At 39.8% G+C, this 25,965-nt stretch overlaps 1 protein-coding gene across 8 annotated transcripts in view; it reads left to right on the top strand.

Moving 5' to 3' along the window:
• Positions 1-25,965, top strand: part of Srpk79D (Serine-arginine protein kinase at 79D) — a 72,701-nt gene that overhangs the window by 20,784 nt on the left and 25,952 nt on the right. For 6 of the 8 annotated variants that reach the window (XM_067787058.1, XM_067787059.1, XM_067787055.1 and 3 more), the window contains 5 exons: positions 6,078-7,157; positions 9,782-10,003; positions 10,060-10,511; positions 14,231-14,613; positions 19,151-19,534. In XM_067787058.1, the coding sequence (XP_067643159.1) occupies positions 6,151-7,157; positions 9,782-10,003; positions 10,060-10,511; positions 14,231-14,613; positions 19,151-19,534 (2,448 nt within the window). In that variant the 5' untranslated portion in view covers positions 6,078-6,150. Of the gene's footprint in view, positions 1-6,077; positions 7,158-9,781; positions 10,004-10,059; positions 10,512-14,230; positions 14,614-19,150; positions 19,535-25,965 lie in introns of those variants that run through there. The other 2 variants (XM_067787062.1, XM_067787063.1) reach the window with 2 other exon arrangements.

The following is a 25,965-nucleotide window of genomic DNA, read 5'->3' as shown; positions in this document are numbered from 1 at the left end:
TTAGTATATGTTTTTTTAATTAATTTTTTTAATTCTATTAGCTATTGCCTCTAGTCGTTTCAAATGAAGTCTCCTAAAGAAATTTAATTTTTGCATAAAGTTTTATCAAAGAAGAATTACCATCGTAGGGTTTTCGGCTCGCTACCAGAGTGCTAACCGCTATTGAACATAATTTTCAAAATCTTTTTATACCTATCATGAAAATGAAATGGTATATTAATTTTGTCACGAATCTCAAAATTGTAAGTCCTTAAAGAAAAATAGATAGACCCACCAATAAGTATACCGAAATGATCAGGATGAAGAGCTGAGTTGATTTAGTCATGTCCGTCTGTCCGTGTGTCGTTTGGTATGCAAACTGAATATATGAAATATCTTCATAAAATTTGGTGAGCGGGTATATTTAAGTGTCCGATTACACATTTTTCGGAACCGGCCGGATCGGACCACTATAGCACATAGGGGGAACCGCTTTTTCAGAAAATATGATTTTTGTCATATCTTCCTCAATTTATCAGATTGAAGCTTCAAACTTCACCATATGCCTTCGTATATTCCACATATTGTTGTTTGACAAAATGGATGAGATCGGTCGTATATATACCCCATATACCCCACAACCAATTGTTTAGATAAGAAGCTTTTCGTAATTACTGCCCAATTTTAACACTTAGAGGCTTCAAATTTCACCGAATGCTTACGTATAGGGCAGTCATTGTTGTCTAAAAAAAATTATATAGATCGGTGGTAAAAATAAATAAATAAATAAATGTAAGGCGCGATAACCTCCGAAGAGATCTAAGGCCGAGCTTCTCTTCCAATTTGAGTCGTGCTCCTCTTGATTTTCCCTACAAATTTGCCGGACGGGACCTACATGTTTTATGCCGACCCCGAACGGCATCTGCAAGGTAGATGAGTTTTCACTGAGAGCTTTTCATAGCAGAAATACACCCGGAGCGCTTGCCAAACACTGCCGAGGGGCGACCCCGCTTAGAAAAATTTTCTTCTAATTGGAAAACCTTATTTCTAAAATTTTGGTGTTGCTTTGCCCGGGGTGTGAACCCAGGGCACACGGTGTGCTAGGCGGAGCACGCTACCATCACACCACGGTGGCCGCCGATCGGTGATATACATAGATTGTTCAGATAAGAAACTTTTTTAATTTCTGATGCATTTCAACAGATAGAACCTTCAAATTTCACCAAATGCTTACGTATATAGCAGCTTTTGTTGTCTGGAAAAGAGATCGGTCATATATATATAGCATATGTACCCTACAATCGATTGTTCAGATAAGAAAATTTTCGCAATTTCTACACCATTTGAACAACTAGAAGCTTCAAATTTCACCAAATGCTTACGTACCTATATAGCATAAATTGTTGTCTGATATAATCATAGAGATCGGTGGTATATATATTAATACCCCACAGCCGAAGACAGTCCCGTCCTTACTGTTTTCAAAATCTTTTTATACCCTGCGAGCGTCTTGCTATCCATAAAACAAAGCTACTGTACTTTAAAAGGCCTTAAAAGGAAATCTCTCAAATATCTTGGGTTAGGTTAGGTTGAACTGGCTGGTCCGTGAGGAACTCTCATGGACTGAATAACCCCGTAGTGTTAGTAGAATGTTGTTTAACGACCACGCTGAAAAGCCTCATCAAAAATCAGGCCCTATGTTATAAAATAACTCCGTCCTCTTGGCAAATACAAGAAACTTTCTAGGTCATATGCCATTTGCTGCGGAGAGCTGTAACACTCTTAATAGCTGGTGACTTAATCTGGAAAGTGCAGGGCACGAGCGCAAAAGCATATGACGCCAGAAGGTAAAGCCCAATCAGAATACCTGTCATATGTCTAGAGTCCTGTCTTTTAAATTATAGAAGTAACTTTGTTAATCTGAGGATGTAAGATCCACACATGATCTGCGACACTTTGCGCGGATTCTTTCTACGGATTGCTTGCACTTCAACACACTTTTAGATGCTGTGCTATGCGAGATTATTGCCTTAATTGGTGCTTGGCCAGGCCTGTTCCAATTTGGGATATTGTACCTCTTAGTACACAATACCATATTCGTCTTCTATGCGTTGGCGGTCAACCTGACACTAGCTGCTAAGATATGTATATCCCGAAGCGTCCGATCCACCAAAGAGCTAATTGTTGGAAGGCACTCTCCGGTTGTGACAGCTACAAGGCCATCTGTGAACGCCGGGTCCCTCATGGAACCGCCTCATCATTTGGTTGATCGCCAGCGTCCACAGTGGAGGTGATAATACCCCGCGCTACCAAGTGCCCTGTCCAGTGATTTCGTGGCCTCATAAAACCACCACTAGAAAGTAATCTTCCTGCAACTTAATAGCAGATGAATCTGGTTATGGCTGGTTGTACTTCTATGTAGTTAAGACCATCTGAAATGCCTTCAGCGCTATAAAATTATAAGACGTCCTTAAAACTGACTACACGGTTATATTCACTAGGATTTTTTTTACTTTAATAGGTCGTCTAGATTATTGAGACCATCCTCCTCGGTGAAAATAATTACATCGTACTGTCTTCGCACATCCCTCTCTTTCCAGTCAAAAGAAAGCAGATTATGTAAAGCGAATTTTGAAACACCGGCTGCCATGGTGTAGTGGTAGCATGCTCCGCCTACCACACAGAAGATCCTGGGTTACCGCTTCAGGCAAATCCAAATCAAAATTTAAGAAACAAGTTTTTTCCAATTAGAAGAAATTTTTTTAAGCGGGACGCCCCTCGGTAGTGATTTGGCAAGCCCTCCGCATGCTGCCAAAACCACGACGATATCTGTGGTTTTTTGGTGTTCGGTTAGCCAATCACCTTGGTGTATTCTTTTATACTGAAGTTTTATACTGCATATGACCATATGGGAGGCGGCATACGAGTGTCGCGGGGGCATTGATCGTATCGCCTTTTTAAGTTTCGCTTAACGAATTCTTACATACGTTAGCCACATCGTGTATTGAATGAATTATATATTCAAAAACATCGGCTTAATGCGAATCGCGGTGAGACGATCGCCAACAAGAGTACTACGCTGCGAAGTGTCTTTTCTACCACGCAATCTACACCATGGCTACGAATTTCGATTCCCTCTTTATGGCCACTATGATAGAAGTCGCAAAGCCTATTGTCTATTATGCCTCGTGAATGGCGGTGATGTCAGCTTTTGACTTCACGAGGACATTACCCAGCTTTTTTTTAATGTAGCGCGTTTCAAGCGTAGAGTATAACCAAGGCAGGGGAGTTGGACTTTAGTCGCCTCTTACGACAGGTATGCTTTACCGCGGGTGTAGTCTAAGCCTCCTTATGAATATTATTGTTGAAACACTTTTCCCGGCGCAAGATCGCTGGACTTATCGAGGATCTAGAAAGTACGGAAATTCCGCAAATTACAGAGCAAGAGGTGCTGGACGCTGCAAAAAGAGTTGCTGATAACAAATCCCCAGGACCCGACGAAGTACCAAACATAGCCCTTAAAGCCGCGATTACAACTAGGGCTACATTATTTACTGATCTTTTTAATGCCTGTATGCAAGAAGGCGTGTTCCCTCGCCCGTGAAAACGACAAAGACTTGTCCTATTGCTGAAACGTGGTAAACAGCCGGACCAACCATCCTCATATAGGCCACTTTGTATGCTGGATTCCCTAGGGAAGATTTTCGAGCGTATAATTAGTGAGCGCCTACAGCTGACTCTAGAAAGACCAGGTGGCTTATCGAATAGTCAATATGGATTTCGCAAATCAGGATCCACCGTAGATGCAATACAAACAGTCGTCAATATAGCTAGAGAAGCTATCTCTGGAGGCCAAAATAAAAGGAAGTTCTGTGCACTGATTATGTTGGACATCAAGAATGCTTTTAACACTGCGAACTGGATGCAGATAATGGCAGCGCTGCAAAGCTTCGGCACTCCAGCTTACTTACGCAGAATTATAGGTAGCTATCTTAAAGACAGAGTATGAGTGGACATGTCGGTTTCAAAGAGTATTTATGGAAGCGTAGGATAGAGGAAGATCCTCATTGCCCAATGTGGACCACAGAGTTAGAAAACGCAGAACACGTCATGTTCTACTGCCCCCGTTTCCACGAAGAAAGACTCACCTTGCATGGAGTCTTTGGGGAGGAACCTACCACGAGAAATTTAGTTTCACATATGTGCAGCAGGAAAGAATGCTGGACTGCAGTGAGCAAAATGGCATTTATAGTAATGACACGCCTGATGGATGCTGAGAGGGAGCGCAGAGAAATGCGCATGCGAAGCAGTGGCGATTAAATGGACACTCAGAGCAAATAGCGAGAACCTGGACGCAGAGACAACAGTAGGCTCTTAAAAAATGAGAAATATGGAACGCCACCCTGAAGTAATGCGAAAGTGGTGCCGGGGTGGGCGACGGTTCCAGAACGGGGCTGTTTTTTAGTCTACGGACACACGGTTGCTGCGACGGCAGCAATTATGGTGCATTAGGCATTTTTCAGCCTCCCCGCAAAAAAAAAAAAAAAAAAAGTCTAAGCCTCCTTTATCCTGCTAGAGTACAAACGATACAGTTAGATACATCCTCCTGATATGCAAATTAGTCGCGACCAAAATACGGTCGACTTATTCTACTTGTAAGTTCCACCTCATCATCTTCCCACATACGGACTAAAAAATCTGCGTGATAGTTGCCTGGGACATTGATATTTTTTGATTTTTTGATACTGATAGTGTGCTGCAGTTGCAGACGAGTTCAGGCACTTTCAGAGCACCTTTGATGGGCCCTACGGGGCTTTAAAATCCGTTTGGCTATCAGAATAGATGTTATAGATTCCGCTTGGGAGACGCTACAATGATCGGGCAGCTTGAAATTTCGGCTTGCATTGCGCTGCTGACTGAAAACCCTTCTACCAATCTTCCATTCCAACTTCGGCTTATCCGGGAACCAGTAAACCATATTCCCAGATGCGTTCCTCTCCACAGGCCTCTATTAATGGAATGACTGTATCGAATTTTGCACAGCGGGCTTAGTTCGGTTCATAATTACCTTCTATTTGGGATGAAGTCAACGTCTGGAAGCCCGAAAGCCCATAGCCCATATGAGAACACCGAAGCCAAAGAGCCAAAGTAGGAATTATTCTAAGAACTTTGCTGATTCCATCCAACGCTGTGAGTTGCACAGACACTAAGATTTTATAAATGCTCGTCGTATCCAATGCTCTTCCCCGGACCAGTACTCCACAGAGCATAACCGATTTAACTAACATCTCATAAGCCCAGTACGCAAGCCTTGGCGAGAGCCCCCAGCTGCTACTAGAAGTATACAGCAACTTAGCTTAGAATGCCACATGAGGAACCCACATAGCCATTGTGCTCAAATAGGCCTACAAAACATCGCGCAGATTGTCCAGAAATTTACACTTACCCAGCAAATCATATCCGTAGGCAACCCTTCGGAAACCACTGGCTTCCAGTTGCATCGGAAACTCCTTTACTACCACAACCCAAAATAGAGGAGACAGCACATCGCTTTGTGGCGCGCACATCTAACTCTCGATTGTAGTCCACACCCCGATCCGCTGCGAGAGATCTTCTTCGACTCTTGAGGGCTCCTTCGATGGCTTCAGGCAGGAAGCTGTTAAACGCCCCTCCGACATAAAGAAAGGAAAATTACTTATGATGCCAGTCTATTCACTTAATAATCGCTCAAGAAAAACCGAAATAATCATCTTAAACCGTATGGCGTTTGCTTATCTGGTTTTTTCAACTCTCTCGTGAGTTTGTGTGTTCCTTTCACAAAATATTTTCCAATAGATAAGAAAAGGGTTCTCAATACCTACAAATAGCGCCAGGTGACTCAGTTCAAAATTTAGAATTTAAGAGCGCAACGTGATTGTAAAACTTTGTTGATAAAAGAAAACACCATTGGACGGAGAGTAAGAGGCTGTTTGATTTAATTTAATTCGCATAACTGGAAACCTGTTTTTGTAAATATTTCGAGAGGTCGAACACTCTACACTGTACCTACATTCGAATAAAAATATCTGCCAAAGAAAAACGTGATTGAAAAATTTCAGGTGATACCAACTAACGCTAAAAAATCGAAAATTTTAACAAAGTGAAAAATAAGTAAGAAAAAAACGCTTAAAAATGTATAACATACAAACAACGCTGCACAAAGTAGCGCTTAGCTTGTACCAACAGTTGAGCGCGCTCACCAACTTCGCACACTCTGCGCAAAGCACTTGCGAACGACCAGAGCTATACACAACTTCGACCACGGACGACATTTGCCGACCAACAGATGTTCCCATCTTAATACAGTTAAATGCGCTCTATAAGCGCTATTATGCACTCTACACACATTACATTTGGCCAACTCTATTGCTTGCGTTGCAGCATTGCTATGATTGCTTTGAACTCACACAACATTACTGCACCGAGTCCATTATGCGTATGCTGCATTGGATTACACTACTCAACAATGATCAAATATTTATGTTCACAATCAAATTTTGTCTTATATTGCTCTTTCTCTTTCTCATGCATTGGATTAAATCAGCAAAAGCGCCATCAACTGCAACGGCAACAACGACAACCACAGCAACAACAGTGCTAGGCGTTATGATGACGTCAACTACAATAGCTAATGAATTAGCTTTAATAGTTGCAGAACAGGATCATATTGAAATACTAGAAGTGAGCGGTGACAACACAACACAACCATCATCACCCAGCGTCAAGCGTGAATTGATTTGTGACTTTAATTTCATTTCACCGTCAGAGTTGCGCGCTGCGCTTGAGGCCGCCAATCAGCGGATGCTTGAGATTGAGGAAAAGCGTCGTCGTAAACGCATCACTAAGAAACGCAAATGCGTTTCAGCGGGTCCGATATTGATTGCGATACGGTCGAAAAAGAAGACACACAAACCAAAGCAAGTGTCGGCAGCGTTAAATTTAAAACAACAGAAATTAATTCATCAACGGCAACTGGAGTTGTTGACACCACCAAATACATCACTGAAGCGTCCAAGTTATTTGCCAAACGATGAAGAAGACAATTTTTTGCCAGTGCGTATGAAACCATTGACTGTGGGTGGTGCAGCTTACGAGATTGTAGTAGATCCGGAAACGGAAGCGGAAATTGTTTCTTTGATGTGTGTGTGTGTTTCTATATGAATATTTGAGAGTTTGTTTTTGTTGTAGTAGCTTTAATTAAGTAGTAATTACTTGGGGGTATACCGGAAATGGTGTCAGGTTCTATACCAAAAGCAATGTTGGGAACCATCCCCCCAACAAAAAACTAAGGTTATTCGAGATTTTGGCCTATACCCAAACAACGAAGTTTCGACCCACTAATGTTAATTGAGACTAGCACAGCTTGCGAATTATTTCCTTCATCAACTCAGGACTAATCAACTGTGCTGGTTGCTTGCCGAACTATACCAACTATCCACAATCACCTCAGTCGCAAGACCAACTGCATTCACAGGAATTTTGGCGAGCATGCAAACCTCAACGTTACCGAAAGTTCAAACCCGTAACAAAACAGTCTAGAGGGACTTGACTCTTTCCCTCGGGACAAAGACAAAGAAACGCTGATAGCCACTGATAAAGCAATTGGCCAGCCTCTTGTATGCTACGGGTCTCCGGTACGGTCGCCGAGCCTAAAATAAACACACAGAAAGAGACTGCAGGCCTGTGAAAACACCGCGCTTAGAACTACCACGGTATCTCTTCTTATGTTTCCAGAACATCATTCACACAGTGAGTCGAGAATACTCTCCAGAAAGGAGAGAAATTAAATGTTGAACAAACAGTTTCTGTTGAATATTCAGAACCAGGGTATCCCAACAGGCATCTTGTTAAACAGGCTCTGCCTCCCAGAAACTTAAGAACTCATCTCCGTAAGCACTGTGAAGAAATTCGGCATCTGAGAAGTCAGCTGTATAAAGAAAAGAAACTCAAAAAGGCCTTTAGAGACATCTACAAAAAGTCGTCAATTTTCTATGCCAACAAATGCCTGGTGAACCCCGTTCTCAAAGACAATTACCCTAAGCTCGCCGTTAAGGAAAACAATCTCCCCAGAGAGACGAGGCATGCATCTAGCTCAACGTCGATCTGGATACTGAAATAGGTTAAACTCTTATTTATCCAGAATCAACCCCGACATACCCATTACATGGGCGCAATCTTCTCTCTAAAAATAATCCAGCCTGGAGCGAGATCGCTTTTGAATGTGATAAAAACCATAGCCAAAATTTGCCTCAGGCGCATAACCTCTTTACACTCTCTCGCTATCATAAACAAGTATTCTATAAGATATCCAGAGAGGTACAAATGCGAGATGGTCTATACTCTAAATCCAAAGTCTAAGCTCAATTGGAAGGCCCGTAGCGCTGTCTATACGTCAGCCGTCAAGTTTAAGGCTAGCGATATGCTGAAGGTTTTTTTAAGCTGCGATAACAGTCATAAAAGAGCTCGCTGCTCGTGCCGTTCGTCGATCATAAAGTTATATCTGGAAGCGGTGCTGCCTATTATTACTTTGGGATTGACGGTTTATAGACGTATTTTGGATTTGTCATCGACGATTTCTCAGTTTTTTATGAACTATTTATCGGTTTCTTATCGAGTTCTCAGCTTGTTATCAGATTTGTTATCGATGTGTAATGCGTTTGTTATCGGTGTGTTATCATTTTGTCGTCAATGAGTCATCGATTCGTTATCGAAATATTATCGGTTTGCTTTCGGCGAGATATTGATTTCTATCAGCTCGTTATCAAATAGAAAACATAGTAATCGATAGCAAACCGATAACTCGTCCATAACAAATCGATAACAAATCGCTATGAGCCAATCGCGCTAAATAACTCCTAGTCTTGTTACATGCAAGTTCTGGCAAGCAAATCGCCTACGGCTATTGGAACTCACAGGACACATGTAAAACTTGTTTTCGTCGAAGTGAAAGCCGAAGCAAGTTGGTAATTCAACTCAGTCGTGACACTCTGGGGCCACGGAGTGTGGGTATTAACAGGGTTCTCTCTGATATTGTTGTTGTTGTAACCGCTAAAGCAATATACCTACGCAAGGGGAGTGCTACGGATATAGACAGTCCTTTGACGGATATACATCAGATACGCAGGCACTAACACCTTCTGGTACTAGCTTGACTGCCTCGGGATGGTTTTTTTCAATCCTGTTTTTATTGTGGTTGTAGCGACAAAGGCACTCCCCGAAGGTTTTGGGAAGTGTTATCGATATTAATAGTTCTTTGCCGGATGCAGACCCTGTACGTTCCGGTAACAAGCCCGACCATCCCGGGAACGATTTAGTATGACTACATGAAACCTTCTAGGCCATCCCGCTCTCCAACTCCCTAGATCCATGAGGATTGCCAGAACCTCGGCTGCTTAAGAAACAGGGTTCGCCATACTACCCGAACGTTAATGTTTGTGGATTTTAGTCACCTGCTACGGGTATATTCTCAACCTGCTGGATTAGTGAGTGCTGCCTTCTGTCATAACGGAAGAAATGAGGATTAGATAAGAAATGTTAAACAATACAAGTTTGGAACATGTACCTCATGGACATCATGGGAGGCTACATTTACAGGCCATGAAAATTTAAAGGAGAAATGGCTCTGACAATGTCTTTAGAGAACTCGAGTTTTTAGGATAGTTCCAAACTTTTTCGTACAGTTTTAGTTCAGGGCAACCGTATAATAATTAATAATTGTTTCTCTCCCTTAATAAAACTAATTTTATTCTTCTATATTTTACAGTTCTGAGCCTCGTGGTACTATGAGCACAACTGAGGAAATTTTTCCCGATTCACCAGATAGCAGTTTATATGGTTCTGATGAGGAGCAGGAAGATCCATCGCAGTATTGTCGTGGCGGTTATCATCCTGTAATTATAGGCGATATATTTGACAATCGTTTTCGTGTTGTACGCAAACTTGGTTGGGGTCATTTTTCCACCGTATGGCTATGTAGGGATCTCAAGTAAGTTTTCACCAGGCAGCATTACTTTTATTGCTATTGAACACCCTTTTTTTCAGAGAAGAGAAATACGTTGCACTGAAAGTGGTTAAAAGTGCACCACATTATATTGAAACAGCTGCCGATGAGATACGCCTACTCGAAGCTATACGTGATGCCGATCCACTCGATGCGAAACGTGAACGTATCGTTCGCTTACTCAATCATTTTACGATACGTGGTGTTAATGGTAAACATTATTGCTTGGTCTTCGAAGCGCTCGGCTGCAGTTTGTACAAGCTGATCGTGAAGAATAATTATCAGGGCCTAGCTATAGCCCAAGTGCGCAACATTATTAAGCAAGTGTTGGAGGGATTGGATTATTTGCATACGAAGTGTAATATTATTCATACGGATATTAAGCCAGAGAATATATTATTGGTGATCGATAATGAATCGGTGGTGAATCAACAAATCGATGATGAGATTGCTAGCCTGCGTGTCAAGGGCGCTGAGTTTCCGGACTCATATAGTAAGTGAATTGACTTTTCAGTCTTTTTTCTGTGTTGAAGTACAAACTAAAACGTGAAATGATTTAAAAACTCCCAAACTCGTACTTAACCTATTAGAAAAATTAGAACACATACATGCATATGTCTTATTTCAAACTTAGGATAGCTCGAAAATGGAAAAGGGAACTGGAGCACATCTACAGTTAAGCCAATCATTCCGACTTCCTGGAGAATGCAGTGTATTCCAGGCCGAGGTGTATGCCATAGACAGAGCAGCAAAGCCGCTTCACGATAGTATGGTCTCCGACATCGATGTAACGATCTTTGTTGACAGCCAAGCCGCCTTAAAGGCATAAGCGGTCAACATGATAAAATCGGATATCGTGCGGAGGTGTTGAGCCTCGTTGCCTTCTATAAGTCATCGCAATGTCTCCCTTTGCTGGGTTCCAGGGCACAGCAGTATTGAAGGGAATGAAATCGCGGATGAGATGGCTTGGAAGGGTTTCGATTTCGACAAATGTGAAGTGGACAGCTCCGTACGACCACCGCTGGGTTATCTCCCGGGGAGGTTAGGTTAGGTTCGTCTTGTGATTGATGATGCTATACTACTCTGGCCATATGGCCACGTCGGGGTTGTTTTCAGGGCTCCCGTAATGCTAAGCATCGATAGTCTGCATAACCCCTCTAATTTTTTGAGGTATGTTGTTTTTTGTGTGGCTTTCCACCAAACAAGAACTCCATAGTATAGAATAGGGCTTACAATCGCTATAAAACCCCAATGAGAAAGAGAGGGCGATAGGCCCCACGTACACCCCAGCATTCTTTTACATGCATAGAGTGCCGTTGAGGCCTTCTTGACCCTCTCCTCCACGTTGAGCTTCCATGACAGCTTACTGTCTAGGATGATTCCTAGATATTTTGTGCAAGGTTTCTCCTGTAAGGTCACCCCTCCTAACTTAGGCCTGGTCCAATTTGAGACCTTGTACCTCTTTGTAAACAAGACCATATCCGTCTTCTCCGCATTGACTTTCAACCCGACATTAGATGCCCAGGTATGAATATCCCGAAGCGCCCGATCCATCAAAGAACTAATCGTTGGAAGGCACTTTCGACTTATGACAATTGCAACGTCATCTGCGTAAGCCGTAAGTTTTACGGGTCACTCATCGAATTGCCTGAGCAGTTGGTTGATGACCAGCGTCCACAGCAGAGGTGGACGTGCGGCGTGCCCCTGTCCACTGATTTCGTGGCCTCGTACAATCCCCATTGTGATGTAATCTTTCTGAAATTTAACATGCAGCCGATCCATCTGATTAAGGCAGGATGTACTTTAATGTATTTAAGACCATCCATAATCGCCCATTTTGCAACATTATTGAAAGCCCCGGCAATGTCCAAGAAGACTCCTAGAGCATACTCCTTATATTCCAGGGATTTCTCCACCGACTTGTCTTTGATGTACGCATGCTGTGTTGTGGAGAGCAGCTTTTAATCCACGTTGGACTTTATGTACACATCTATCAGCCTCTCAAAGTTTTGAGCAGAAATGATGTTAAGCTAATGGGTCTATAGTCTTTGGGATACACGTGACCGATCTTCCCCGCCTTTGTTAGAAAAGCTACACGAGCAGATCTCCAAGAGTGCGGTACATGATTCAGTCTTATGCACCCATCGAATATTATTTTAAGCCATTCCGCGACCGCCCTACTTGAGACTTGTAGCATGACCGGGAATATACCATCTGGCCCGGCGATTTAAACTTAGAAAACGTCTTCACTGCCCACTCAATCTTGGTATCGGCCACCAAGCCCGGCACTACTAGCTCCGTGATCGAAGTGTGAGTGATGTCTGCTGGCTCTTCTAAACCATCTCCCGATGGGAAATGTGTATCAAGAAGCACCTCAAGGGATTCCTCATTATTACGTGACCATTCCACGTTCTCTTTCTTTATTAGTCCCTGTACTATGTTTCCCTTTGCTCCCGGGGAGAATCGAGGAATATGAGAACAGGGCAACGGACTTGTTATAGACCAACAGGGTTGACTGCGAAGTCTCAAGGTCCTTATGGCAGGGCACCAGCTTCGTTCTCAAACTGAACAAATCCGCGGTGACAGTACTTACGGGTGTCATCACAGGCCATTGTGCTATCGCACCAATGCTACGACGGTGGCGAATACCAACAAGACCCCTCTGCAGAAGCTGTCCGGATGAGGAGGAAGAGGGGTCGATCTACCACTTTCTCTGCCGACGCCCGGGGCTTCAAAGAAGAAAGCTCAGATTTCTGTTCGCACAGTTTTTCGACAGCCTGGCAGAGGTTGGGAAAGTGGACGTCCCGCTCCTACTTGCATTCATCAGGGAAAGCAAGTGGTTTGTTAAGGGGGTAATGGGGTAAAAGGAATGTGCCGCCATCCTGCACGCACTGGGGGCTCTCACAATGGGCAAAAATTTCTCCGAGGGGAAGTGTGGCTAATATCCACCGCACGCCCTCTTAACCTAGCCTAACCTAACCTAGGATATAAGTGAGGTTAGGTATTTACCCGCAATTACTCAGAGTGATGTAACCGCAAAAACACTTCCCGAAGGCTTGGTAAACTGTTACGGACAACGACCGTCCTTTGCCAGATATGACGGCGGTGACTTTGAGTACTAGGCCGACCACAGCGGGACTCACTTTTTAGACCATTTTTTGGAGCCTCAGGTAAAAGGTCTTTTGTCGCGTATTACGACAGGCATGCCTTATAAACCCCCGATTGCTGTGGACTTGTTAATGAGCCAGTATAGGCACATTCATCCAACTAAATATGTCCTATTTCATCCGTATTGAACCACCATTTTCTTTCCTCCGACTAGCTATGGAGGGTGCACAGAAATCTGAGATATCGAAAGAGGAAATGACACCTCTTTTCCTTCATCCTGAGCTCTTCTGTAGAGGAAACTTGTTGACTTACCCTATGATACCCGTAAGAAGCTTTGATGAATACGTGTTATTTTCAGAATTTGGCGGCCGATGTGGTGTGGTGGTAACATGCCCGCCTACCGCCCAAAGGTGCTGGGTTCTAGCGGTGTCCCCTCTCGACATTGGTTTGGCAGGCACTCCGAATGTATTTCTCCATGAAAAGTTTCGCTGTGATAATTCATCTGCCTTGCCGTTCGGAGTCGGCATAAAACTTTTAGATTCTCTCCCGCCAATTTGTGAAAAAAATTAAAAAGGAGCACGGTGCAAATTGAAAGAGAAGCTCTGCCCTGAACTTCTTGGGGGTTAATCACGGCAAATAATTAATTTTTAATTTTCACGTCAAAAAGTCTCAGCAGCAAAGTAATCGGTTGGATACGGTCCATGGACCAGTAGATTCCTTATCCTATATCAGATACAAAGGTTACTGTCCAAGCCTTAGATTTCACCATTTCTAGCTCTTAAAGTACTCGAACACAATCATTCCTTATATGGGAAAAATAGAAGTCGTTCTTTTAAGGGTTTATGTACCACATTCCGCGCGCATGCGTCCCAAACCAATTAGGTACACGAAGTCCGCATCACATTCCTCTGATCAGTAGGCACTGAATGTAAACGACTTAAACAATCATTCCGACTAAAGGTGCCTGCTGTAATCTCCGCAAATTTCATCTCCAAAAAAAATTTTCCAATATGGTCTAATCCACTTACAAGTTAAGCGACGTATCTCCGACATACCACACATCTTACGCTAATAAAACTAAACTAAATTTTTTTCTTCTTAAAGTTAGTTCGATCGAAAAGCAGGCAAAGAGTCGCAACAAATGGCCTCTCATCGATACGAATGCATCAACAAATAGCACAGGTACTGCAAATAATTCCTCCACAGCATCTACACCACATCCAAATACGGCTGTGCTAGCAATGACCAGTGCAACAATATCGGCTCTTAGCAAAGATGATACGAATTCAGCATTAAATACAACAAATACAACTCCATCATCATTAGCATCCAAATATTCATCCAGTTTGATAGGTGAAAATGATGGCGTAGGCGGTGGCGGTAGAACTGGTACGGACAGTCCTTCAATGGGCGGCGGAGGCGGGGGCAGCGGTTCAATGGGCAATATGAATAATCGTTATCGTGCCGAAAAGAAAATCACTGCCAAGGTAAGATACTTAACAGGTTTTTTTTTAATTTTAAGCTACACATATTATCGCCAGCAGAGAAATAAACTGCTTTTCTTGAAAATGATCTAAGTCTAGATTAAAAAACATTTTATTTTGATATATACCATGGATTACGTTGTAACCATGAAATTGTGGTTGTTTGACTTTTGGTTGAATAGAGATTGCGCCTGGGGTTTGCGTTTGATTTGGGCCTTGCCTAAGACCGCTTCCAATGGCAAGCAAATCCCAAATTCAGATGAAATCATCTATCATTAGCTGGTCTACAGATATGACGGGGGGAACAAAAGATTGCGAGACTTTTGTTCCCCCTATTAGGTTTCAAATAACTTATAAAGAACAAATTAGGGAGCAAGGATAACAAGCCGTTCGCATGGCAGTCGGGATAGTACATCAAGGCGCTAGTTGAATGGTGTGTGGAGCTTCACGCAAGGGTCCGCTGATCAAAGCCTTTACCTGGTTATGATTCTATGATAGATTAGAACATATGCATATACGATTGCTTCCCTTTCGAATACTTTAACTTGGTTCCTATAAGATTCAGAGTTGTGCCGGTCTTCCACGTCAATGGGTTGTGAATGGCTAAGTATAATTTTGTTCACTGCACAAGAGTTTGCTAATGCTCAACCGAAAGAGAGTATGCTCTCACATTGACCCCTCTGGTTGAACCTGCCTTTGTTCTGCCCTAGAGTCTCTAGAGTACGTTACGTCAGTTTCTGCTCTTGTGCATACATTCACCAGTGATATTCCGTCAATGGAATAATATAGCAGGAGTCTAGTGAACTTGTTTACGGATTTACGTCAGCCCGAAAATGTAGATGGTCAAGCGGCTATCAAAGTGCTAAGCTCTACGGTCGCTTAGCTCACGGGCTGTCTTGATTATTTTATCTCACTCGAGGTTGAATTGAACTAATATTTGATAAATGTTAACTGGGTCTTGGTCAGAGCGGAGCAACCAAGGAATCATCGTTGTGGAATATAAAAGATTTCTATCCTACTTACTGATGGTGTTTCAAGGTAAATATCGACCCATGTTTAAAGTATTAAGAGCTTAAAAACATGAACTCGAAATACGAATGACGATTATCGACTTCTTTCCGATAGTTCAAATTCCATCCATTAAGTTCTTTTGATCGGCCAAGACCCTTAATGTCCACAAGAAGTGAGCGCAACTTCCGTCCACTAAAAGGGTATTTTTACATGGGTGGCGTTTATCGATACCACGCGACATCTGTCTGGGTATAACGGTTGTTATTGCCTTGTAAACTGGAGCAATAGGTAATATTTGAAATTACTAACTCGTTTCACCGTTTTAAGTGACTGGACCACTATAGACATTTTAGGCTAATCTATATCACCATATTGCTTATCAGGTGTTGGCTTTTGAAATGTCATTACCAATTACCCGGTGAGATTAATGCTGCTTGTTATCGGATCGTACCGGATCTATATCCGGCAAAGGCCCATGAACATCGATAATACTCCGCAAAACTTTCGGGGAGTGTCTTTATCGCTGCAACAACAACAACAACAGCAACAATCCATCCTATCAGCAGGGTCATAAAGCATTATGATCTTGTTAAGCTCGACAGTCTTATCCAAAATCGCATTTTTAGCTCCTAGTTCAAAAATTGAAAGAAGATGCAGAACTTCTGTGAAGGGGGCACAAATAATGGCAGGAATTATACTGAATTGAAAATACGTTCTGTATGTCCTGGTCATTTGATATGGATGAGGATTTAGGTCCAAATCATTCCCTAGATGGTTGGGCTAGTATCTTCATGGTGCTTGTTACCGGAACGTACCGGATCTGCATCCGGCAAAGGACCATCAACATCGATAACACTCCCCAAGGCCTTCGGGGAGTGTCCTTATCGCTACAACAACAACAACAAGATAAACCATACGAAGCATACGAGACGAGAGTCTTGCTGGCTTTTATCATTTTCGAAAAAAGCTCGTTCAATTTGACGCGAACAAATCTTTACTCAAATTTTAAGTCTGCATGCCTAGTAACACTTTGTTAAGGACAAACTCATTAATAATTTGCACTAATTTCATGATTTTTTTTTTCTTTTTATTTAAATTAGTCTTTATATGATCAACATAAAAATGCACCAGCAAGTCTCACTTCGCAACAACTTAACACTTTAAGGCCCACTTGCAGAACGGAAAGTTAACTTTTTAGCTCGGAGTTAACGTGACCTTAGGAGTTAAACTCATACATTTCTGACACTAACTAACTGAACTAACTCTGAGCTAAAAATAATAACTAGCCTTCTGCAAGTTAAAAGTTATAAAGGTTTTTCTTTTATACTCTCACTTTCCGTCACGTTTCTATCATCAACACTAAAGTATTCGTATTTATCTAGTACAAGTGCACCAATCAACCACACGTTCGCTAATGACTTACCACTATCACCGCACCTATCATACTCACCTCGCTATTAGTCACTAAGTACAGTAGCCTTCAAGTATGAATTGAATGAAAACATAACAATCAGAAATCAGAAATGATTCCAAAATAGTCCCGAAATTACTAAAAAATAAACCCAAACCGATCTATATCTAGTCCATAAAACAATCTCGAAATAGTTTCAATGTAATCAAATAATCCCGACATAAGTTCAGAAATGTCCAATAATGATCTCAAACTAGACCCGGTATGATGGCTGCAGTAGTAGACTGAAGTATTTAGTTCTAAAAAGAATTGCAGCATATTCGCTGAATGATCCCAAAATTATTCCGAAAGAATTCCGAAATCACAAAGTTGTACCTAAAATAATTACGAGACATTCTCAAAATAATCTCGAAATCATCCATCGCTGTGATGCCATAACATACAAAATGGGAAAATTTGAAAAAATTAGCATAAAATCACTAAAATTTAGCTGGGTTTAAGTGCGTTTAAGTAAATTTGCCGTAAACCAAACCTTAAATGATTTCAAAATTGTAATTATCTGGCGGCCACCGTGGTGTGATGGCAGTGTGCTCCGCCTACCACACCGTATGCTCTGGGTTCGCACCCCGGGCAAAGCAACATCAAAATTTTAGAAATAAGGTTTTTCAATTAGAAGAAATTTTTTCTAAGCGGAGTCGCCCCTCGGCAGTGTTTGACAAGCGCTTCGAGTGTATTTCTGCCATGAAGAGCTCTCAGTGAAAACTCATCTGCCTTGCAGATGCTGTTCGGAGCCGGCATAAAATATGTATGGGACCGTCCGGCCAATTTGTAGGGAAAATCAAGAGGAGCACGACGCAAATTGGAAGAGAAGCTCGGCCTTAGATCTCTTCGGATGTTATCGCGCCTTAGATTTATTTTTTTATTTATTTAATTATCTCGTAGTAGAACCGAAAACAAACCCAAAATCATTTCGAGACAATACATAAAACAATCTCAAAATAATATAAGTTTAGCCCTGAAACGATCTTGATTTCTAAAATAATCCCCAAATAATTTCAAAAATTTTTCAATATCGATCTCGAAAAAATTCTGAAATAATCCCGAAATGATCGCTGCCGTAGTTTTAAAAATAAATTCTGAAATGCTCCCAAACATAATCCAAAAACGATCTCTAATTGTAGTACATTCCCAAACTAACCTCGAAATCATACCTACCGATATACTCACGAAATGGTCCCGAAAATATCTGAAAATTATTCCGGAATGATCGGAATGAAAGAATACGAAAATAGTCCTCCTATGATTCCGTGTTCTCAAAATAGTCCCGTAAATAGCCCCTGCATGACTTCAAATGTATAGGGATAGGAATATGCCGTTTAGTTAAAGTTGTGTAGGAAAACAATTATATGCGATACTTAATAATAACACACTCCTGGAACTCGTTTATATCGCGAAATACAGTTAGCAAAAAAAAAAAAACATTTGATAATAAATCACAATCTCAGTGAGTGAGAGAAAAAATTTTAATATTAAAATAATTGCTGTTTTTATGTGCGGGTCCCTTTTTCGTTCTTATTTGGAATCCAAATCTATAAATAAAGTTTTGGTTGTAAAGATACAGATTTGGGCTGTTAGCGAGCTTTGGGCAATTTTGGTCGTAGAGCTTTTGTTTAGCTATATTTTATTAAAATAATTTGTTAAAAATAAACGATTGTGAGCACATAAAGAAATTTGTACTATGGCACAATTGTGAATATTTGCAATGCATTACCGTCAATTGCTATTGTACGCTAGATGTCAGCGCAATCTGTACGTTGTATTTGATTGACGGCAGTTGATATCACACGCTAGATGGCAGCGCAAGCTGTAAGTTTTAATTGATTGATAGAACAGCTGATTTCTGTTGATATTTGATAAGACTTTTATGTTGGTTGCGCAAGATGCGCACGCGTCCGGCTCGTCTAGTATATTTTCGAAAAAATAAAGTCATGCTTGAAAACAACTGCTCATCACCACCTCAATCATCGACAATTGTGTTAAGCTCAACTTTTTTGTTTCGTTTCATTTCGTTTCATTTTTTATTGTATTTATGTATGTGCATATGTATATTTATTTCAGCCAATCGATGGTGACGGTAATATTGGTGATACAAATACCACCAACACCACACCAACAGCAATAACAACTATCACCGAATCAATCAATGGCATCGATATACTAACTTTATTAAGTACAAAAAGTGAAAATGTCGACGTGAATAGTGCGTCAACGCCTCAAACTTCACTTATAACCCAAGCACAAGCACAGGCACTAGCACAACAATACCACAATCTTCATGAACAACAACAGTTACCACCACCACCTGCAACACCACAAGCACTTTCACTTTCTCTAACGACACAAGCACAATCACCACCACCAACAATACAACAACAACAACAAGCAACATCACAAAATAACAACGATGATGTTAAAAATAGTAAAAATGCTGATACCGAAAAGGTAACTTTTTCTTTTCAATTTGTGCGTAAATTTTGTATTTACCCTTAGTAAAATGTAACTTGCTAATTACGCTAAAAATTTGTAGTTTTAACAATTTTTCATTGAGCGCTTGATTTACAGTTGCTAAATTTAGATATATCAATCCTTTGTAAATAATTGGCTTTTGCCTTTGATGCCGCCTTTCTTTATCTTCTCGTTCATAGTTCGTTTTTAAGTATTGTGTTGTTGGCTGGCTGTTCGCATTTGCGTTGTTGGTGTTTTCCTTGTTTTATAATTTCACCTTTTTTCAGTGGCCACAAAATCAGTGGAATTGAAACGCTTTTGTCCGAATTTTTTAAGCGAAAGTTTTTTTGTTTTTAAACGGGTTTATTTAGCTTGACTTGACAGCTTGCACGGCCGTTGTGAAAGAATTTTGTAATTGAAATTTAAGTAACTTCCCGATAATCTACAAGCTTGAAACTTGGAATATAGTTCAGAACCCGATGACAATGCAATAATAAGAAAAAAAGCGCCGCTAGGTGGCGCAAGGACCGAGATATTCACAAAAATCGTATTTGTGGTCCGATTTGGCTCATATTTGGAACAAATATTACATACAGTCCTGTAGAAGTGACATCAAAATACTTTGGAGTTCGAGGAGAGACAAGCATACGTGGCGCAGAGTCGAGTGAAGTCTTGGAAGGATTATGTATTGAGGACTTAGATTGTAACAATTTGTTAGGAAAGAGACCTTGTAATAATGAGTCACTAAATGAACTAGACAGAATGAGAAATAATAGGCAATTAAATAAGGACTAAAAACTTGAAAATAAAAAATGAAAAAAAATTTTTTAAGTTAAACGGTTTTATTGAAAACAATACTTACATGAAGTAATAATAATACTAAAAGCTAGAAAATAATTAGGTAGGTCCTAGGTACTAGTCATCACACTCCTCATCAATCTAGGTCATTGATCAGACAAATAAAAGCGTTGGACGTGTCAAATTTCTATTGATAGTCATATATAAGACCCACTGAACCTTGATCAGGTTATGTTACGTCTCACATTTTTAGAAATTTCACGCGCCCAACGCTTTTATTTAATTGTCTGTTGAATGCTCTAGATTGATTAGGAGTATGATGACTAGTACCTAGGACCTACCTAATTATTTTCTAGCTTTTAGTACTATTATTACTTCATGTAAGTATTGTTTTCATTAAAACCGTTTAACTAAACAATTTTTTTTTAAATATTTTAATTTAAGTATTTTCTTAAAACAGTGAAACTCGAGCAACGGCCCTCGTCGTAGCTATCATTAAGCTTTAGTTCATTTCTCTTAAAGGATATGGAGAAAATTTTGGATCATCACATTAGGGAGGTTAACCTAAAAAAGCTGCCTCTGTGTATGAATGACGGAAAAAATTGAAATGGCTTTGGAGTCTAAAAATAAAGCCCTCTGCACTTTTATTGACATTTCAGGGGATTTCGATAACACAACACATGAAGCTATCGAACAAGCTATTATTGGCAAAGATATGAGCCTAATGATCATTCACTGGGTACTATGAATGCTGAAGAGAGGAATAATCAGTTTTGAAGGGACAACTGAGTCAATTGTGGGCACTAGCGGATGCCCTCAAGGAGGTGTACTCTCTCCTCTCTTATGGACCTTAATCAAAGATTACCTCACTCAGTTACTAACATCCAAAGAATTTGACACACAGGTGTATGTAGTAGCATTGTGCATCAAAAAGCTTTGTGAATCATAGAAAGGTGGTGTGTTACCAAATGAGTGTCTACAATCCTAACAACACTGTAAATGTATGCAATAGAAGTTTGCGGAAGAGAATTTCTTCGAAGAGGCTTATCCTCGAGAAGTATCCTCATTATGTCAGACACCCAAGCACCCTTATGTGCCTTGCAGTCTTACAAAATTACTTCTAAGCTAGTGAATGAATGAATTGGAGTCTTAAATGATATGGAAGCAAGGTTTTATTTAGATGGGTACCCGGATATCAGGGACATTAAGGTATTAAACAGGCAGACTGCCTAGTCAAGCAGGGTGACTTAGCAGCATTTATGGTCCAGTGTCTTTCTGTGGACTCTCAGAGGGACAGGTTAGGGAAACCCTAAGTAACTGGGAAACAAAGCAGTTCAGACAATGCTGGATTGAGTGTCCATGGCACGAGAGTCAAACTTAATTAATCTAAGCAGAGAGTAGCATTATAGCTTACGCTATCACTTAAGTAAGTTTAATCCCTTTACAACACACAGTCTGACTTTGGACATTACCTACTTACTCGCTAATCTGAAATATGACGCACACACAGATCTAGCACGCGATCGTTGTATGCGATAAGGACATGTTGATGGTCCTTTGCCGGATGTAAATCCGGTACGTTCGGGTAACAAGTACCATTAAGGCATCAGACCGACCATCTCGGGCACGATTTAGTATGACCAAATGAAACCTTCAAGGCCATCCCGTCCTCCCCACCTAGATCCGTGAGGAAATTGCGGTCGCCAGAGCCTCGGCTGATAAAGTAACAGAATTCGCCACGGGTAGGTGAGGTTTAAAATTGGGTTGGATAAGCTATATTTTGCGCTACACAACCCCTTCAATCAATTTGTTTTTTTATCGCCTTTTACGACAGGCATACCTGCCGCGGGTATATTCTAATCCCCTGACCCCCTGGGGGGAATCCGTTCGTATTGTATTATAGCGCAAAATTATATAAAGGATATAACCAGTTAAGGAGCCTGATTTTTTAAATCGTTTGAACCAACGGGTTTTTTTCGTGCTCCATGCCAGACATACACATAGTTTGGAATGGATAGATTGAGGAATGCAACTGCGGAATACGCGATTAATTATTAGTTGCGTGCCAATGAAGCGTGATCCAGATACGGATAGAAATTTAGCATGCAAATGCAACAACAACACTGTGATCCTGATATCTATCTGGATCAATTTCGAACCAATAGGGTGGCTCTGTTGATTTGGTGTTTTGTGGAAAATTTTGGACAACATACCCACTGTACTTGGTAGCATTTATAGCCATATGCACTAGTGCATCCGATATTTAACATATTGTTACGAATATTAGCAAAACTAAGGAGTGCTGCCGTCTCTAAGCCGATGCTAAGCAGTGACGTGAATGCACATCAACAATTAAATCATTATGTATCTAAATAAACGAAACAATAACTACGTCTTCATATATGTACCATGCACGTATACGAGCAGCGGGGAGTCAATGCACTAACACATGCATATATCTGAGATACTCCTATAAGTATGCAATGAGAAAAACTATAAAATTGTGCAATTGTAGTTACAGCTGAGAAGTTTGAGAGCTAATGGACTAGTAGATTCTGGAAGCGCCTAGAAGATGTATAAAATTGTGCAATTTTAGTTATAGCTGAGAAGTTTGAGAGCTCATGGACAATGCTAGTAGATTCTAGAAAATGCGAACGAGGAAACCAAAGAGTATAAAAGGCGACAGATGTAGAGGCGCTGTAATTCAGTTTGATTTGAGTTGTCAAGCAGTTACGACTAAGACGATATCTAGCGAGCAATAGCAGTATTATTTTGAAAGCCAGTTTCCTTTAAGCTATCAGTTTGGTTATTAAGCTATTCGTTGCACAGTTTGAGTGTTATTGTGAAGTTTTAAGATGTCCATTTTGGACACCATGAAAATGTTCTGCCCACACACACTCACCCAACAATAAATGTACAAAATTTGTTTGAATTTATATTTAAGTTGCTTTATTTAGTTTTGTATTTAATTTGTGTAGTATTTCTTTAATCTTAGTATGTATAGTTTGTTCACCTTTAGTTAAACTAATTTTCAAAGAAATGTATTCTTATTTTTAGGTTATAGTCTTCACGTTTAATTTCACACGTTGTTTTCTTGCACGACCACACTCTTTCTTCACAGCCACGAACTTAATTTCATTTTTCGCTATATCGCTGAATGCCATTGCCACTGCTGAGTGCAATTGGCATTGCTTTTCAGCAACAGCTGACGGCGATGCCACTTGCACTCAGGGGTGCATTTTGTTGCGTAAAGCGCGTAACGCAGTGCGGTTATACCACCCTTCCTTAGAAAAAGAAGAATCTGACAAGTTGATCAGATTTGTCATATTCTTCTTGTTCTCTGACTTTCAAATTGTTTTGGTTGAATGAATGTATGATATTAGGGTGTTCCTCCCCTTTTTTCTCATTCGTTCAATCGGAACAATTTTTTTCCTTTCACATATGAAATTAAGTTAATATTAATTTAATTACTTACATGTAATTTGTTTTCTAATTTCTATTGCACTAAATTAATGTATTATATATATTTATTACAAATAGTGCGTGCATATTAATTTTTGATTTTATTTACATGCAAATTAAAAAAAAAAATTTTTTTTTTTTTGTTTTTGTATATTAATATTAATATAAATTTTAATTTGATATTTCATGCTTTAATAACAAAGTACTGAAAATTTAAAATTAATTACAAACTAGTTTGTAAATTTATATGAGAAAAAATTCAGTTAACCTTATTGATTCGGTTTTTGTGAACGGTTTTTTCCTTTTTATTTACTTCATCAAAAACCGTAACATTAACTCCATCAATTTTTGTGACTATATATGGTCCTTGGTAAATGCTTTCATGCTTAATTCTAGGCTCTTTTTGTATTACTACCTTATCGTTTATATTAATAGCTAACGGACGCGCCCTCTTATCATAAAGATCTTTATTTTTAATTTTATGTTTATTAATTAAATCTTTTGCTAATTTATGCGTTTTTTGTAGTCTATATTTTACTTCTTTTGCATAACTTTCAACATTGTAAATTGGATCGATTTGTTCCTTTTGAACTTCATTTGGTAAGGTAACATTTCTACCGAATACTAATTCGTATGGAGTGAATCCATTATCAAAAACTGTACTAGGAGTTGTATTATGCAAAAATGTAAAATATTTCAAATAAACGTCCCATTCGGGGAAGTTATCATTTAAAAAAGCTCGTAAATATTCATTAAACACCCGATGATTTCTTTCAATTGTACCTAGGGTTTCATGATGGTAAGCTGTAGAAAAATTATGTTCGATTTTTAGGAGTTTGGTTAATTCAGAGAAAATTTCGTTTTTATATTCGGTTCCTAAATCGGTTTTAATTGATTTCATTATGCCATAAATGAGGATGAAGCTTTCAAAAATGGCTGTTGCAATTGTTTTTGCTGTCTTATCAGGGACTGATATGGTAACAAGGTATTTGCTAAAGTCGCACATAATGGTAACCGCGAACCTATTCCCATTATTCGACTCAGGCAAAGGTCCTATTGTATCTACAACTACGACATCGAAAGGTTTGCAGGGTGTTGGTGTAAGCACTAAATTTTCTTTGGTTTTTGGCTTGACTTTATTCAAAAGGCATTTTTTGCAATTTTTGACGTATTTGACAATGTCACGGGTCATACCTTTCCAATAATATTTCGTACGTATTTTTGCGTAAAGCTTTTTATTTCCGCAGTGACCTCCTGATATCGGGTCATTGTGGTAAATTTCCATTAATTTAAGTTTCTTGTCGTTGTCTGTAACTGTTTCAACAGGTTCTATTAATAGTATTTTTAAATTTTTTAAAATTGAATTTCCTGTGTTTTTAAAATTTGAAATAGAAAAATATTTAAATATTTGATCATCTTTTTGCCATTCTACTTTCTTAACGTTGTGTTTACCAGCTTCTTTTTCAAGCTTCAAAAGTAATTCATCTAATTGCATTATTTTGTTAGTACACACAATATTAAGTAACTCGAGTTTTTTATGTTTTAAATGCGCATATATTTTTAAATTGATTTTATCATTATCGTTGTCATGACATATTTGGCTTTTTATCCTATGGATTTTCTTGGAAAAATTATATGAAAATTTGTCGAATACCTGTAATTTGACATTATCTTCGTTTACGTCTTCAGCCGATTGTTGTAATTGTTCGTGACGTTTCGTCATAGACCTCGTCTGTACCGCTAAAATTTGATTATTGGAATTTTTTAGTTCTTGGATTGAAATTCGCGATAATGCGTCTGCACCTACGTTAGATTTTCCTTTAATATATTCTATGGTAAAATTATATTCGGACAGTTCCAAACGTATTCTGGAAAGTTTCGACGACGGATCTTTCATATTAAATAGATAAACTAGTGGACGATGATCTGATTTAACTTTGAAGTGAGTGCCATAAATATATGGACGAAATTGCTTTATTGCAAAATATATTGCCAAAAGTTCTAATTCTATTATTGCTTTATTTTGTTCTGATTTGCTAAAGGATTTTGAAGCAAAACAAATTGGCAAGTCGTTACCATTATGATTTTGACTCAGTATCGCACCACACCCTAACTTTGAAGCATCAACCGTAATTAAAAATTCTTTGGTGAAATCTGGATATTGTAAA

Source organism: Eurosta solidaginis, chromosome 5 (assembly GCF_040869045.1).
Source record: "Eurosta solidaginis isolate ZX-2024a chromosome 5, ASM4086904v1, whole genome shotgun sequence".
NCBI lineage: Eukaryota > Metazoa > Arthropoda > Insecta > Diptera > Tephritidae > Eurosta > Eurosta solidaginis.
Note: the sequence above shows the minus strand (reverse complement) of the source record. Positions and strands in the feature narration are given on the sequence as shown.